This window comes from Protobothrops mucrosquamatus, unplaced genomic scaffold, assembly GCF_001527695.2.
Source record: "Protobothrops mucrosquamatus isolate PMUCROS unplaced genomic scaffold, P.Mucros_1.0 scaffold36, whole genome shotgun sequence".
In the NCBI taxonomy this organism is placed as follows: domain Eukaryota; kingdom Metazoa; phylum Chordata; class Lepidosauria; order Squamata; family Viperidae; genus Protobothrops; species Protobothrops mucrosquamatus.
The window spans coordinates 354,143-368,828 of NW_015386420.1; the positions used below are offsets into that span (position 1 = coordinate 354,143).

At 34.7% G+C, this 14,686-nt stretch overlaps 1 protein-coding gene across 1 annotated transcript; it reads right to left on the reverse strand.

Annotated features, from left to right (window-relative positions):
• Nucleotides 1-11,531: 11,531 nt before the first annotated feature.
• On the reverse strand, nucleotides 11,532-12,938 carry CPEB3 (cytoplasmic polyadenylation element binding protein 3). Its single transcript, XM_015811278.1, has 3 exons — nucleotides 12,825-12,938; nucleotides 11,668-12,590; nucleotides 11,532-11,564 (listed from the first exon to the last, which is right to left on the reverse strand). Exons 2-3 carry the CDS (start codon nucleotides 12,577-12,579, stop codon nucleotides 11,532-11,534), a joined length of 945 nt encoding a protein of 314 aa, XP_015666764.1. The 5' UTR covers nucleotides 12,580-12,590; nucleotides 12,825-12,938.
• Between the last annotated feature and the right edge of the window lie 1,748 nt (nucleotides 12,939-14,686).

Below are 14,686 nucleotides of genomic sequence, written 5' to 3' on the forward strand. Positions count from 1 at the left end.
CGACCCTGAAAAAAGGGGGTAAACCAACACAACTCCATGTCACCCACCCTCAGCTCTGAGCTGATTCAGGATTCATGGTTGATGGTACTGAAACACACCAAAATAGTAAATAGGGCAAAGATGGATGCAGAAACCTCATCCTGCCTATGCCTAAGATCATTCAAAAAGCAATCAATGCCATTTCTATCCCATATGAGCTCTGAATTCTGACTGAAAGGGATCTAAGTAATCCATGTTATCCAAGGCCCTCTGAAGCTATTATGTAACCAGCTTCTCACCACCTTACCCCCAAAGAGGAGTTAGATAATGCATAAAAATTGCTAAGTATGTTAGAGTCCCATGATAGTTTCCTGAGTAGAAGGTCAACCAACTAGCTGCTAAAATACTATTTGTACCAATGTGCAAAAATAGAAACATTATCATATTTTTATTTTATTCTATTTCATACAATTAAAAACATAGCACATAGCATTCTCCTTTTCCTTCAAAAAAGCAAATGTATATGCAGAAATTGACATATATGAATCTTAACTGGCTGGTAATTAATGAAATGAAGTGGGTTTTTTTTTTTGTTAAAAATAAAATCTGTAAGAAAATAGCACTGCAACCATAAATAGATTTTGAAAATCTTATATTAGAATTTTCAGAGTCCTCTAAGGTCTAATATCCAAAATATATAAAATCCTATTGGAAATATTTGGAGTGGGATCAGCATCCCCATGAAATATGGAAATCATATTTAAGAATTAATTATCTCTGATGCACAATGTGCTACACTCTGGAAGAACTCTACATTACTACCTGTATTAGCAAAGGAAAGGCCCAAATAAATGTTGGAAATACAGTAAAGCAAAAAAGCATCTATATGCATGTATGGTGGTCCTGTGAAGTTCTACAAAGATGCTGGACAGAATTAATTAGAGAGATTAACAACCTAGATGTCAGAAAATTTAGTTATGGTCCCCAAAAACATTTACTACCATTATTTAATGAGATAATTCATAGAACTGAAAAAATAACTGTTCAGTGCATGATAGTTGCTGCACGTTTGGCTACTGCACAATACTTGAAAAATACAGAGCTTTCATCATTAAATCACTGGTATAAAAAATTATGGAAGATTGTTGTTATGGAAAAAATGGATAAAAGAAAGGAAATGTTGGGATACACAGTAATAGAAAAGTTACCTTTGTTTTAAGTTGGGAACGAGTTTCTCATATATCCCTCATCCTGTATCTGTAGTTTGTTTTCTAAGCAAAAGAAAGTTTTTTTAAAACAAAAAAACCCCCAAGCAATTGTGTGAAATCGGTTGAGCTGAGAATAGTCAAGTTTAGTAGAATTTGCTATTGCGCACCAATACAACCCATCCCCTCCACCAAATCCTGCTGTGCTGCATTGTCATGGTATTCCTGGGAGGAATGAGCAAAGAACATCATAAATATATGATAAGAGTATATAACCCAAGCATGTCACTCCACATATAAAGGTTATCCCAGCTGAAACAAACAGGTTTCTATATTACACTTAATGAAAGCAGATGCTAGATGTAGATGATTATTTTAGTGACAACAGCAAAGATACTGTGCAGCAGAAGGCAATGTTAAATCACTCCTGTATTTTCCAGGGATGGAAAAAATAAAATATATGCTAGATTATGGGTTCCTCACGTGATGGCACTCAACATGCCACTGAGAAAGAGCTAAGAATTTTTGTGACTACTAATTGTGTTTATGATGTGGCTAAGTTAAAGCCTTTTAGAGTTTCACTGCTGATGTTGCCATACAGGAAAAGAAAATCTGAAGGTGCAAAGAAAGAATTGCAGTAGGATTGTGCAATGTTAAGAAACATGAACACAGGAAAGCTCAACACAATGAAAAATGAAATGAAACTATTGCACATTTGGGGCATAAGCAAATTGAGATGGATTGGAATTGGACACTTTTAATCTGAAAGTCACATTGTTTACTATTCAGGACATAAAAAGCAAAGAAGGAAATTTGATCTAGTGATTACAGAACCAGGCTAAAACACTGGAAACCGTGAGTTCAAGTTATGCCTCAGCCATGAAAGCCAGTTAGCCTGTCACTCCTCTACCTTGGCCCAACCAACTTCATAAGAGTTGTTGTTGTGGAGAAAGTAGGAGGTGGAAGATGTGTTCGATATGTTCACTGCCTTGAGTTATTTGTAAAAATAATAAAGGTGGGATACACATAAATAAATAAAAAGGAACAATGTTGCTTTTACTTTTAGGGAGTGTATAGCAAGAATACGTGACTACAATGAAATCAATGGCTGAATAATATCAGACTTCATAGACAACTCTTTAATATGACAATCATCCAAATTTATGCTCCATCTGAGGTAGAAGAGGAAGTTGATTAATTTTATAATCAATTTAAATTTCAAATTGACAGAACACACCAGCAAGATGAACTCCTTGCAACTGGAGACTGGAATTCCGAAGTTGGGAGCTTTAATGAGGAAAATGTAGCTGGATTATGTGGCTTAGGAAATTGAAATAAAGCAAAAAACCATTTTATCAATTTCTGGCAATCCAATGATTTCTTCATTGCTAACACTGTCTTCAAACAACTAAAATGATGCCTTTATAGATGGAGATCAGAGGGAGTAGACAGAAATTAAATTGACTACATTATTGCTAAACTACTCTGCTTAACTTTGCAGAAGAACTATGAGGAAAAAGAAGAGTGGAAAAAAATCAGAACAAGACCAATGAAGGTGTAAAGAAGTTAAAAAAGCGATAAAGTTGAAAAAGATTTATACAAACATTATTCAAAAGTACTCCTCAACCCTCCAGGAGAGTGTCATGAAGCAACTGCACAAGACTACAAAACAACAGTATCAGAACCAGAAATAATGATTGAAGAAATAGCAAGAGTTGTAAAAAAGTCACCTAAGCACAAGCACCAGGAATAGATGGGCTACCAACAGAAATAATTCAAGCAGAAGGGGAAAGCAGCATCAGATGGCTATACAGAATCTTTAACGCTGCACTGAGACATCTAACAGCACCCACTGATTAGCAACACACAGTAATAATTCCACTGTGGAAAAACAAATGAAAATACACACAATATCAAGGCATCTCACTCTTGAGCTATGTAAGAAAAATGTATGCCAAGTAACAGAAATAAGGTTAAAATCAGTTGTAGAACCACAGCTAGAAGAACAGATGGATTTTAGAAGAAATAGAAGCTGTACAGATGCATTTTTATACTTAAATAATTAATAGAACAAAATGGAGTAAATAAGAATCTCCTTGTAGCTTTTGAAGACAAAAAAAGCATTTGACAGAGTAGACAGAAAAATACTGTGGCAACAATGGTTCAGTGTGGAGTAAGGGAACATCTTATTGAATTATGTAAAAGCTTATACAACGATTGCAGAAGTGTAGTTAGAATAAACCAAGGAACATCGGAATCCTTTGCAGTAACATCTGGAGTAAAATGTGTACTATCACCTACATTGACAGAGTAAGCAAAGCAGCCAAGCCCAGGAATGGAATTAATATTAAACAAACTACTATTTGCAGACAATCAGGCATTGATAGCACATACAGCTAAGGAACTGCAACAACATCTTCTATCCATGAACCAAGAATGCAAAATAAACGAGTATCAAAAGAGAATAAAGAAGCAAAGATAATTGGTAGAAAAAAAACTTTAAACATAGTAATAGAGAGATGAGCATAAAAGAAGTTTCAGAGTTCAAACTTCTAAGAACGATACTCACTGAAGATGGGAAAATGGACAAAGAGATTAACATATGATGCAGTAAGCCTGATCAAGTATTGACAGCTAGCTCCACTCCTACAACACAAGGCAGTATTGATCAGCACAAATTAGAATCTCACACAAAGCATGTTCATTCCCACTCTATGTTACCATTGCCAAAAATGGACACTTGCAATAAAATATATGCAATAGTTAGTCACCATGAAAATGACATGTTTGAGGAAAGCAGTTGAAGTGACCAGAAGGACTAAAATAAAAAACGAGATCATAAGAGAAAGAATTGGAATAGAACCAATTTTAAACTACATATAAAGACAACTAATTAAGTGGTTTGTTCACCTGGAGAGAATGTTTTAGGACTCTATATCATACAAGGCATATATAAAAAATGAAGGCCAAAGAACACAAAGACTCAGAAGAAGATGGAGAGACAACATCAAAGACACACTACAACACCATCAAATAACAATAACTAAGGCTACCAGAAGTGTAAAAAACAAAATTTTGTATCTCCCTTGATACCCAAAGAAGTAAAAGAGGAAGTAAAACAGAAGATTGCTAAAGGGGGGGGCTCAATTATTACATCAAGACGTGGCCAAATCCTGATTGTATGAAAGATCACAAATCGCTCATATGCAAATTCTAAATTAAGCTACAGAAGAAGAAAGCCAATCAGTTTTCACCATATGAACTTGTGCATATACCCACCATTTTAGAGGAAAACATCAGAAATAGCTTTGAAGTCCTGAACCCCATTGGTATACTGTACACCCATAAGAACTGTGGAATGAAGTCAGAGTTAAGGATAAATGTGAAAAGAGACTGCCAAAGATAAAACAGAAGAAAACAAACTGGATGTCAAAAGTGTGGAAATTACCAAGGGAAACCAAGAATGGTAAAAATCTCAGGAAGAAATTTAGCAAAGAGTTTCAGAGAGCTATTAAAAAGACAAGAAACAATGTCACAACACCTGCCAAGGCACCACAGATGAAAACAGATATGGAAAAACAAGGAAAACCTTCCAAAAGTTCTCTGAGAATCCAATCTCAAATTGGTACGCTAAGGGATACAAATAGACAGGGATCCCTATAAGATCAAATAAAGATGGAAGGAATAAACTGAAATGCAGTACAGTAGAGATGTCAACATCCAAGATCTCTTAGAATAAATTTCCCACTTAGAAGAAATTGTGGTACTGGAAGATGAAGTTAGAACAATATTCTGGTCACTACCAAGTTCAAAGGCTATAGAAAGTGATGGAATACACACAGAAATATGGCAAGCAACAGAAGAACAATCAGGCAAGATTATAACTAAGCTATGTCAGCAAATCTAGAGAATAACACAGTAGACAACAGATTGGAAAAGTCTATTTTGCAATACCAAAAAAAGGGAAATTTAATAGAATATCCTTAATTTCACATGCTAGCAAACCAAAATGAGAGATCATCCAGCATGGATTAGAGCTAATATAGCCAAGAAAATGCCATATTTTCAAGCTGACTTTAGAAAAAGCTGAGGAAAATGAGACATTATTGATGATGCTCACTGGATAACTGAGGAAGCAAAAAAAAACACCCAACCTGAAATAGTCACTATGTGCTCTACTGATTATAGAAAGACCATTAATTGTACTAGTCATGTCAAATGGGAATCCCACAACACCTATCTGCCCTCATGCAAAACTTAACGCAGGTTAAGAAGCCACAGGACTGACAGAACAGACAAAATAGACTGACATCAAGTTAGCAAAGGTGTCAGACAAGGCTATAACTCATCCCTTATTTAGTCAGCCTACATGCTAAATATATTTGAAGGGAAACTGGATTGCAAGAAGATGAATATCATTTTAATTATCATATTTTGCACACATTACATATGTGCTGGAGAAGGCCCTCATGCAGTGAAAGGAAAGAAGAGGAAGACCAGCAGCAAAATGGATACACTCACTTAAAGTGACAATGGGTACACCATGGGTAGACCTGAAAGACTAGGTTAAATATAGATTATCATGGAGAAAAATTATGTAGTTGCTAAAAGCTGACACCAAATTGATGGCACATAATCAATGAATCAATCAACCAATACAAAAACTGGATGCTACGTTAAGTCCTTGTCATTCTTAAAATCAAATTTCCATATAGGTGGCCCTCATTTACCAAACATAATTGGGACCAGCAACTCTGTCGTAAGTAATGAGATTGTTAAGTGAAACATCACATGATTGCACCCAATTTACGATGTCAGTTTCAGCTGCAATTAAATGCAACACCATGTGATTGCAACTTGCAACTTCTTCCAAGTTTCCCCATTGATTTTGCTTGTCAGAAGCTGTCTGTGAACATCACAAATAGCAATCATGTGATCATAAATGCATACCTGTTACTAAGCACTCAAACCGCCATCTTATAATTACAAGTATGCTACATTTGCCATAAGTTCAAAGATCATAAGTTATCATTTCCAACACTATCATAACTTCCAATGGTCACTGAACAAAAGTTGTTAAGTGAGAATACAATATATACTTTCAAGTAAGTGATGTAGATCATTCCATCACCTTCAACAATTGCCAGCAACTATCAAAGGAAATTTTGATAATGTTAGAATCACAGCAAGATACTATATCATTTTCAATTATTGAACATAATATTATGGAATATATAACACATTACTAGGAAATAGGATTGAATAAGTAATATAATTTAAAAATGTTAATCCTATTCCTATATAACATAATTGTCCTATAATTGTTGAATTTTGTATACTATCAAAGATTTTTAACTGTTCCCTTGTGAGTCTAATCAAAGGAAATGAAGAATGCTCAAAAGAGAAAAAATCATTACCTATTTTGAAAAGTTAATATATGGCTTCCACCATTTTTCAAAAATCTATAGAAGAGAACTGAATTTATGTGTTATTGCAAAAGGCATCTTAAGTTTCAGGATATCCTGCTAACAAATCAAGCAGGATCTTCCATAAACAACAATGGAACAATGCTATCTTGCAGAATAACTATTAAATATAATTAAATAAGATGAGAAAAAATGAGAAATAACAGTTTGATATTAATTTAAAGAAGAAACAAGCTATATAACATATAATTATGATAATGTGGAGAAAAGAGGTTTCTTATGCTTACAGCTGATAAATTAAAATATTTTGGACATTCTAGCACTTAAAAAGGACATTATATAAATAGCTATACAGAGTAAGTTAAGTCTTTTTTCAATTACGTCACTTATTCCCTCATGTATCTCTGTGACTTGATTTCTAAGACTGAACTGAATTGAATGTATGCATATTACGCAGTGCTGTTTAAATATAGCACAGCAAGTAATTAATGCCCAGAATTATTGGAATAGGGGTTTTTTATTTTATTTTAACATGCTCTTATTTCTTTGAACGATTTGGATGACAGTACAATAGTATATGTGACATGATACCGTCACTAACATATTGACAATTATGGCTTTTAAAAAGTTACAAATCTTACAGTAAGTAAAAATGTATACCTTATATCTTAGCTAATAATTTCACAAAGTATAACCATGTTTATAATTCCAACATTATTATAACACTTAACATACTGGGTTAAAATTATATATTCTCAGACAGCACCAAAAACCAGTAATAAATTGCTTAATTGTTCTTTCAAAATGTTAAACATATACTAAAATCAATCAATGTGATATTAGGTGTTCTTAACAGTATTCAAAGCTCTCAGGTCAAGGAGTCCTACTATTAAATCTTAATTTTCAGTTGTAAGGGCTTATAACAATAAAGCCAGAATTGTACTTTGATAAAACATTCTCAGGTCCAAATTTCAGAACTATGGTTCCTTGGATTGTCAGAGAAATAGAAATGACAACTAAATAACTACTAAACCAATATAAAGCTTCTCTGCATTTATATCCAGTATACAAAACATTCATGATCACTAGATTCTGTATGGAGCTTGCTGTATGTGTTCAAAATGAAATGTTCTTCCAAAGAATGACCAAATTGTCAGTGAAAAACATTGGGACATTCAGAAAAAGAAATATCAACCACTTCAAATAATTATAAAAGAAAAGATTCAATGGAAATGTAGTGTTGAAGACAATGTGTATCCTGATATTGAAAAATTTAAGTTTGGCAAAAATACAATGGCCATGTTTCTACAGTAATATCAAAAGAACAAATATCAGTTGCCATTAGAAGACAACTCTAAAAGAAAATAATTATTTTGACAGGGCAGAAAAAGGGCAAAAGGGAATAATCTTACATAATAAACCTGGAGTATCCATTCCGTCTATTACAAAAATATGTTCAATTGAGGATCACATTTAATCTCTGAAAAGTATGTTTGCTTTTACTTAAAATGTAGCATTGTAGTTCCTAAAAAGGGGTGTGGTTGTTTTTGCATTTTTTTTATCACAAATTCCTTCAGTTTGGGGCTTATATTCCAAAGCACACTATAGCAATAGAAGATTTATATACTGCTTCATAGTGCTTTACAGCCCTCTCAAAGCAGTTTACAGAGTCAGCATATTGCCCCCAACAATTTGGGTCCTCATTTTACCGACCTCAGAAGGATGGAAGGCTGATTAGGAAAGTATTATACATTTTCTTATACTAACAGTATAATTTAGAATACCACTACTTTTTATCTATCTTAGCATAAATATTTATGTTTTCAAATGTCAATATGATGTTGTATATTGTTAGAAGCATATATTCAGAGGAAGAAATGGTGACTTGAAGATGGCTCTGCTAAAAGCAGAATCTACAACTGTGGTGGAATGAAGAGCCGGCAAGTACATCAGCTTTTCAAAATTCCTCTTTAAACAGGGAGAAGATTCAGGACTGTGTTCCAGACAGTTGCTCCTCATGAGGAGACCAGTAGACAGTGGTATCTGGTCCGTTTAGAAGTCTGCCTGAACTGCAGTCAGAGCCATTTCTAATCATGATTGGGACTTGCTTGTTAATTACTCTTCAGATATTAGGAACCTTTGAATTGACAAAGGTTTTTTTTATAACACTTTAGCAAAATAAGTTACTTTAAGGACTTTAAAAAATCATTTTGGAATAAACAGCAAAAGAGTAATTAGAATATTAATTTTGGAAAATTACAAATGAACTAAGGATCTAGAAGGATTTGAAATAAGATTTTGAAATTAATTATAGAACCCTTTGCATGGGAAAATATTTTTCTTTTGAATTCTTAAAAAAAAGGTAGCAGGGACCTTGAACATTGGACATTAGAGGGAACCAGAAAGAACTAAATATTACAATTAAATTCACATTTAAATGTGAATTACTGTTAAAGAATGAAGCAGAATACTTTAACATTAGACGATATTTGTGAGCAATGGACCCAGAAGTTAATTTTAAATCTGTCTCCATTATAGAATGCTTAAAAGATATGAAAGAACAAGTTTTACTGGACAAGACAGTCTGATTTGAAAGTGAATTTAAAAATGATAGCCTACAATATGGAAAAAGATGCTATACAGGGTATACAAATGAAACCAATTGATATCTTAATTAAAAGGGATATACAAATAACAAATCAAAAGAATGATCTGAATAATTATCCCATATTAGAATTACAAGACAGATTTGTTAAAAGTTTTGAAGAGTTTTGTGAAAACGGATAAAAAAATTACCAAAACAAATCAAGTTCCAGGACTGTATTTGAAAGGATTAAAGACAGAGATTGTTAAAAGTAAAAGGAAGGAATATAAAGTTGGTTTGTCTGATCAAGGTTAAATGCGTGGTAACTCTTAATAGACCTTTGCCATGAATGATAAGGCTTTAAGGATCTGTTTATTTTAAGGGATAAATGGGAAGAAAATACGTTTGTTGCATTTTAAGAAGCAGCAATAAGTTACTAAAATTGAGCATATATACCATGGAGGGGAAAGTCATTTTTTTATATATTTTTTCTTTTTACTATATTTTTTCTATTTCTATTTTATATTTTTTCTGCACTTCCTACTTTTTATTCTTTTAGTTTCCATTAGTTTTTATTTTTTTAATTGTAATGTTTAATAAAACGTCTATAAAAACATATATTCATATAATTATTTTATTGTTTCATATAATTAAAAGCATATACAGGTAGTCCTCAACTTACAACAGTTCGTTTAGTGACATTCAAAGTTACAGTGACACTGAAAAAAGTGACATGGCCATTTTTCACACAACCAGTCTATGGTCACGTGTTCAAAATTCAGACGTCTGGCAACTGACTCATGTTTATGACGGTTGCAGTGTTCCAAGGCCATGTGATCACCTTTTGTGATTTTTCTCATAAGCAAAGTCAATGGGGAAGTCAGATTCATTTAACAACTGAGTTACTAATTTAACTGCAGTGATTTGCTTAACAACCAGGTTAAAGTAGGTCATAAAATGGGGCAACTCACTTAACAAATGTCTCACTTAGCAATAGAAATTTTGAGCTCAGTTCTGGTCATACGTTGAGGACTACCTGTATTGTAATTACGAATTTTAGAATGCAACACTGGAATACAATTTTTACAAATGGCATGACAGTCTCCGTCCCTCTGAATCTATCTATCCTTTAGTTTTAAGAGTGAAATACTAAGTGGCAGAAATATGCCCCTCCCTTAAAACTGCAGAACCAATAAAAATATTAACTATTTTGTTCAGAGTGAAGTATCAAATTGAGGTCTAAAGGCTCAAATTCTCTAAGCGAAATGAAACAGCATTAGTAAATTGATATTCTGTACCACTGAATATATTGTATTTTTTATAATTTATATTGTATGTATTGAAAAAATGAATTAGTGCAAAACCAAAATTAGTTAATTTCACTGCACAAAGAATCAAATAAATTGTATATTTACTTACAATAGCTTATAGGTAAAATACATTAGAATACAGAAAAGCTTTTATTTTAATAATCTGATTTGGATATAAGATAACTGAATTGGCACACATGCTTTAGGTAAACATTTAATACCAATGAAAGTTCCATTCTGCATTAAAATTGCAAAGCTTCAATTTTATTCATTCTCAGTTGTTGCAATTGATCTGTCTTGACCTCTTAGATAACAAAACCATTGCAAGACACTGCCACTTTAAATATTTCAAGGCTTATGTAGCTAGTAAATAGGCCCCATTGCAATATGGCTGTGAAGGTCATGTCCTATTGTATCTTTCCTCTGATATTGAGTGTGAAAGAATCAAAATGTTTACTCCACACAAATATTTTAATGTGTCTTTTAATCTCTGTATTGCCATTATACATGTTCTTATTAATAGTAAATGCTATTCAGGTCAATACACACCCAAGCCTCTTCCTGGATCTATTTAAATCCACACCCTGGACATATTATCATGATTACATTTTAGCAATTTCAGCATGTTATTTGCATTCATATGCCTAATTTTGCAAACACAATCCTGTCGAACCTCATTTCTCAGCATTAGTGAGGCAGAGCAGTTTTAAGCAAAAGGGATTGGCCCTTTAATGTGGAAAGGATAATTAAACAGATTCCTCAAGTGTTGTTGGATTTGGTCATACTATTTAATTTACAATATGAAGCCACCTAGACAAGATCTGAAACTTTTATTTCACATTTTTAAAGAATACTGTTTTAGTTAAAATGCATAAAACAGGAGCAAATATTAAGGAAAAAAGCTAGAACCAAAATTCAAATATTTTTTACATTGAAAATCAAATGGAAACAAGGAGCCTAGAAATAATGTGTTTTCGAGTCCCTAACATATGTGAATGCTCTCAACAAGTATATAGGTTTAATTATATCAAGAAAGACTGCTACCTAATGCCGGCATAAGCTGTAATGACAAAAAACATTTAATTTTACCCAGGATTGAATTATAGGACAAATGCTAAAATATGTCTGCCCATCCTTTCTCTCTCCCCCCCCCCCCCGCCCACTTCAAGAAAGGACTTTACCTGAAAAGGCAACAGATTATTGCCATTGTCTGTCCTGAAGGCGTTGTCTTCCATCCAGGATTTTGGAGCTAGAGGAGCAGCCCGGGGAAATTTCGGTGGGGCAATAACATTGGTAGAAAAGGGCTTTTTAAGAGGTGAAATGGGATTGAGCGGGGATGGCACTCCAACTCCAACTCCCACACCAACTCCCACACCAACTGCCCTTCGAGGGTCTCTGCCAGCTTGCAGCCCACCCCAAGGATTGGAAGGTGTACTCCAAGCTGCATTTTGATGGTTATTCCAGCTGGAAGGAGAAGAGGTGGAGGTGGAAGAGGAAGAAGGTTTGCTGGTCATGATGGGCTGATGGCTGTAAGCAGCATTTCTCTGAGCAAAAGATGCCTGATTAGGGCTGACCGGCGACCTCCTTTGCTGCTGCTGTGCTTGTTGTTGCTGCTGCTGCTGCTGCTGCTGCTGCTGCTGTTGGTGGTGCTGAGTCTGAGCTAGGCCAATCTGGGGGGAGAAAGTGCCTCCAAAAACAGGATTGACATGATGAGGGAAATTTTGGAAAAGCATTGTCCCATTAACTGGGGTAATCCCTTGAAAAAAGCTATCATCCACTGCGTTTGTGGTCCCTGTAGACCAAGTGCTTCCGAAGGAGGGAGACAAGGAGGTGCCGGCTGTAGGCTCCTGCTGCGGCTGGTGGAAACTTAAGCCCGGCAAGATGGGAGACTCCATTTGCATCTTTTCTTTGCTATTTTGGGCAGGAGCTGCTGAGCCGATGCTAGTCACTGGACTGTCCTCCGGTTTGGGTGTCTCTGACGTTATGGGTGTAGAAAGAGCTTCTGCTGCGTTTGGATCTTGCTGCTGCCGCTGAGGCTGGACTTTGCTTTTGTCCATCAGTAAATCATCCTGCATGGTTTGCGCAGCTGAAACGAGGAGAAAAGGGGGGGGGGGGAAACCATAGAGTATTAACATTCATAAAGCTGGTTTAGCCTTCCACTGCTTGCTAGAATTCCACTGCTAGCATAAAGCCGCCGCAAATTGCAAGACACAGCAATACTAATACGTAATCCCCACCCCCACTCCCTTTAGGGGTAAACGGTTTGAATCAGCACGATCAGTTCACATTGCCTCTAAAAATACATTTGAAGAGGTTTCACCCTTTTCGATGTCTTGCTTCCCTTCAGTGTAAAGGAAAAATGTGCTTATAGGGCACAGATATACAGCAATTTCGCCACGTCTCTTTCTCTTATACCGGAACTCAGAGCTCTCGCCTTGCAATGAGAAACTGATTCTGGTTCCTGTTTTTCCGTACACCCTCCTCCTCCCCTGTTATTTGCATACGTCAATAAATACTGCTGCGTCCTTCAGCAAGGTTAAAAAGACAGCAGCCTTTACTCTCCTCCACCCCTTTCCTATGAATAGACTTTTAAAAGGGCCGAATACCCATTTTGATTAATTAACAAAAAGGTTCAGCCAACTAATTTGAAACAGTTCACCATTCGCGATCTCAAATTTAGAATAAGTGTAGACGCTCAAGACAAGACATTTTGCTCTTTAAATTACGGAGGGGGGAGGAGGAGGGAAAGTATCTTACATAAAATATTCAGTTTGGCTTGCTTTAACAACCATTTTTGATAAAAAAAAAACCTGCTTAATAATTAGTTCGTTTCTGATTTGCTTATGTATTTCTTTCAAGCACATTAAATATAACACAACGTAATCTATAAATTTTAAAGAATTCAACTTTATGATTGAGAGTAAAGTTAATTGAATTCAGTTACAGTCCTTTATGATTGGACACAAATATTCATTTGTACGATTAACCCTTCTTTAAAAAAAAATATTTTGGTTTAAAAATCCTGAAATACTGGGACCCTCAAAATTGATAAAAGCATTCCCACAGCTGTAACAATTTTCCAAAGGCAAATTGCAGAACCTGAGTATGCATACATTATTTAAAATACTGCCCGTTGTAAATAACTAGACTTTCAGAAATATATATCATTACTTTCATTCACATTAATATCCTTCCAAAAATCTTTTATTATTGGGCAGTTTAAAATGTAATAAACAATTGTAAAAACATTCATTAGCATTCATTAGCTTTTATAGCAAGAAAGCTATGAGAAAAAGTTAAATAGTAAAATAGGCTAAAGGCAGCCATCCACCCTATATACTGAACTTTATAAACTGAATTAGTTAGTAGTAGGTACAACATTTGAAATTTAATACTATATCGTGGTTTCCTTCTCCCCTCCCCCCTTTACCCAGTGTTCAAATCACTCATTTTTTTCTTGCTATTTAACTGCATAGAAGTAATCAAGGCATCATAACAGCAGCTGCTTAGAGGACTTAAGAGAATTAAGAACATAGTAATTTTCTCACGTCTCTCTCATTCCAGGGATTCATAAATTTAGCATTCCTCTTCAAACAGATAGTTAATCAAGTAAGAACAGCAGAAGCGTATATTGTACGCGTATTAATCCACAGCAGGATAGTTCACAGAAATAATTTTCTTCACTACTGATCTACACACGAGCTAAAAATAATGTGTTGCGGAGGGTGCATATATAGAGTGTTCTAAGCTAAATTCAGAATCCCCAAATGGAGTAAACTAGCGCATCTTTGCACGCAGTTCTGACGCTGCTATAGGGGGTGCAGGCAAACCTTTAAAGCAGCACTGCAGCAAGCCATAATATCAAAGCCTTTGTGTAGTTTTCTATTAGCTGCACTCAGATCAAATTCATCAAAGCAGTAGTGTAGACAACATATACACAAAATATTTCATGCAAAGAAAAAAAAACCTGGGGGTATTACTCTGCACCAGTTTTAAAATGCCTATTTATGAAAACATTTCTATAAATAAGGATATTATTAACACTATGCCTTCCAATGTAGATGATAAGCTATACTGTAACAACTGATTTAAATACCACTATGAACTTCATATTACACTTAGGATTTCACTAAAAATCATACCTTTCTTCTCAAGGTCAACATCTACTTTTAGTAATTGTAA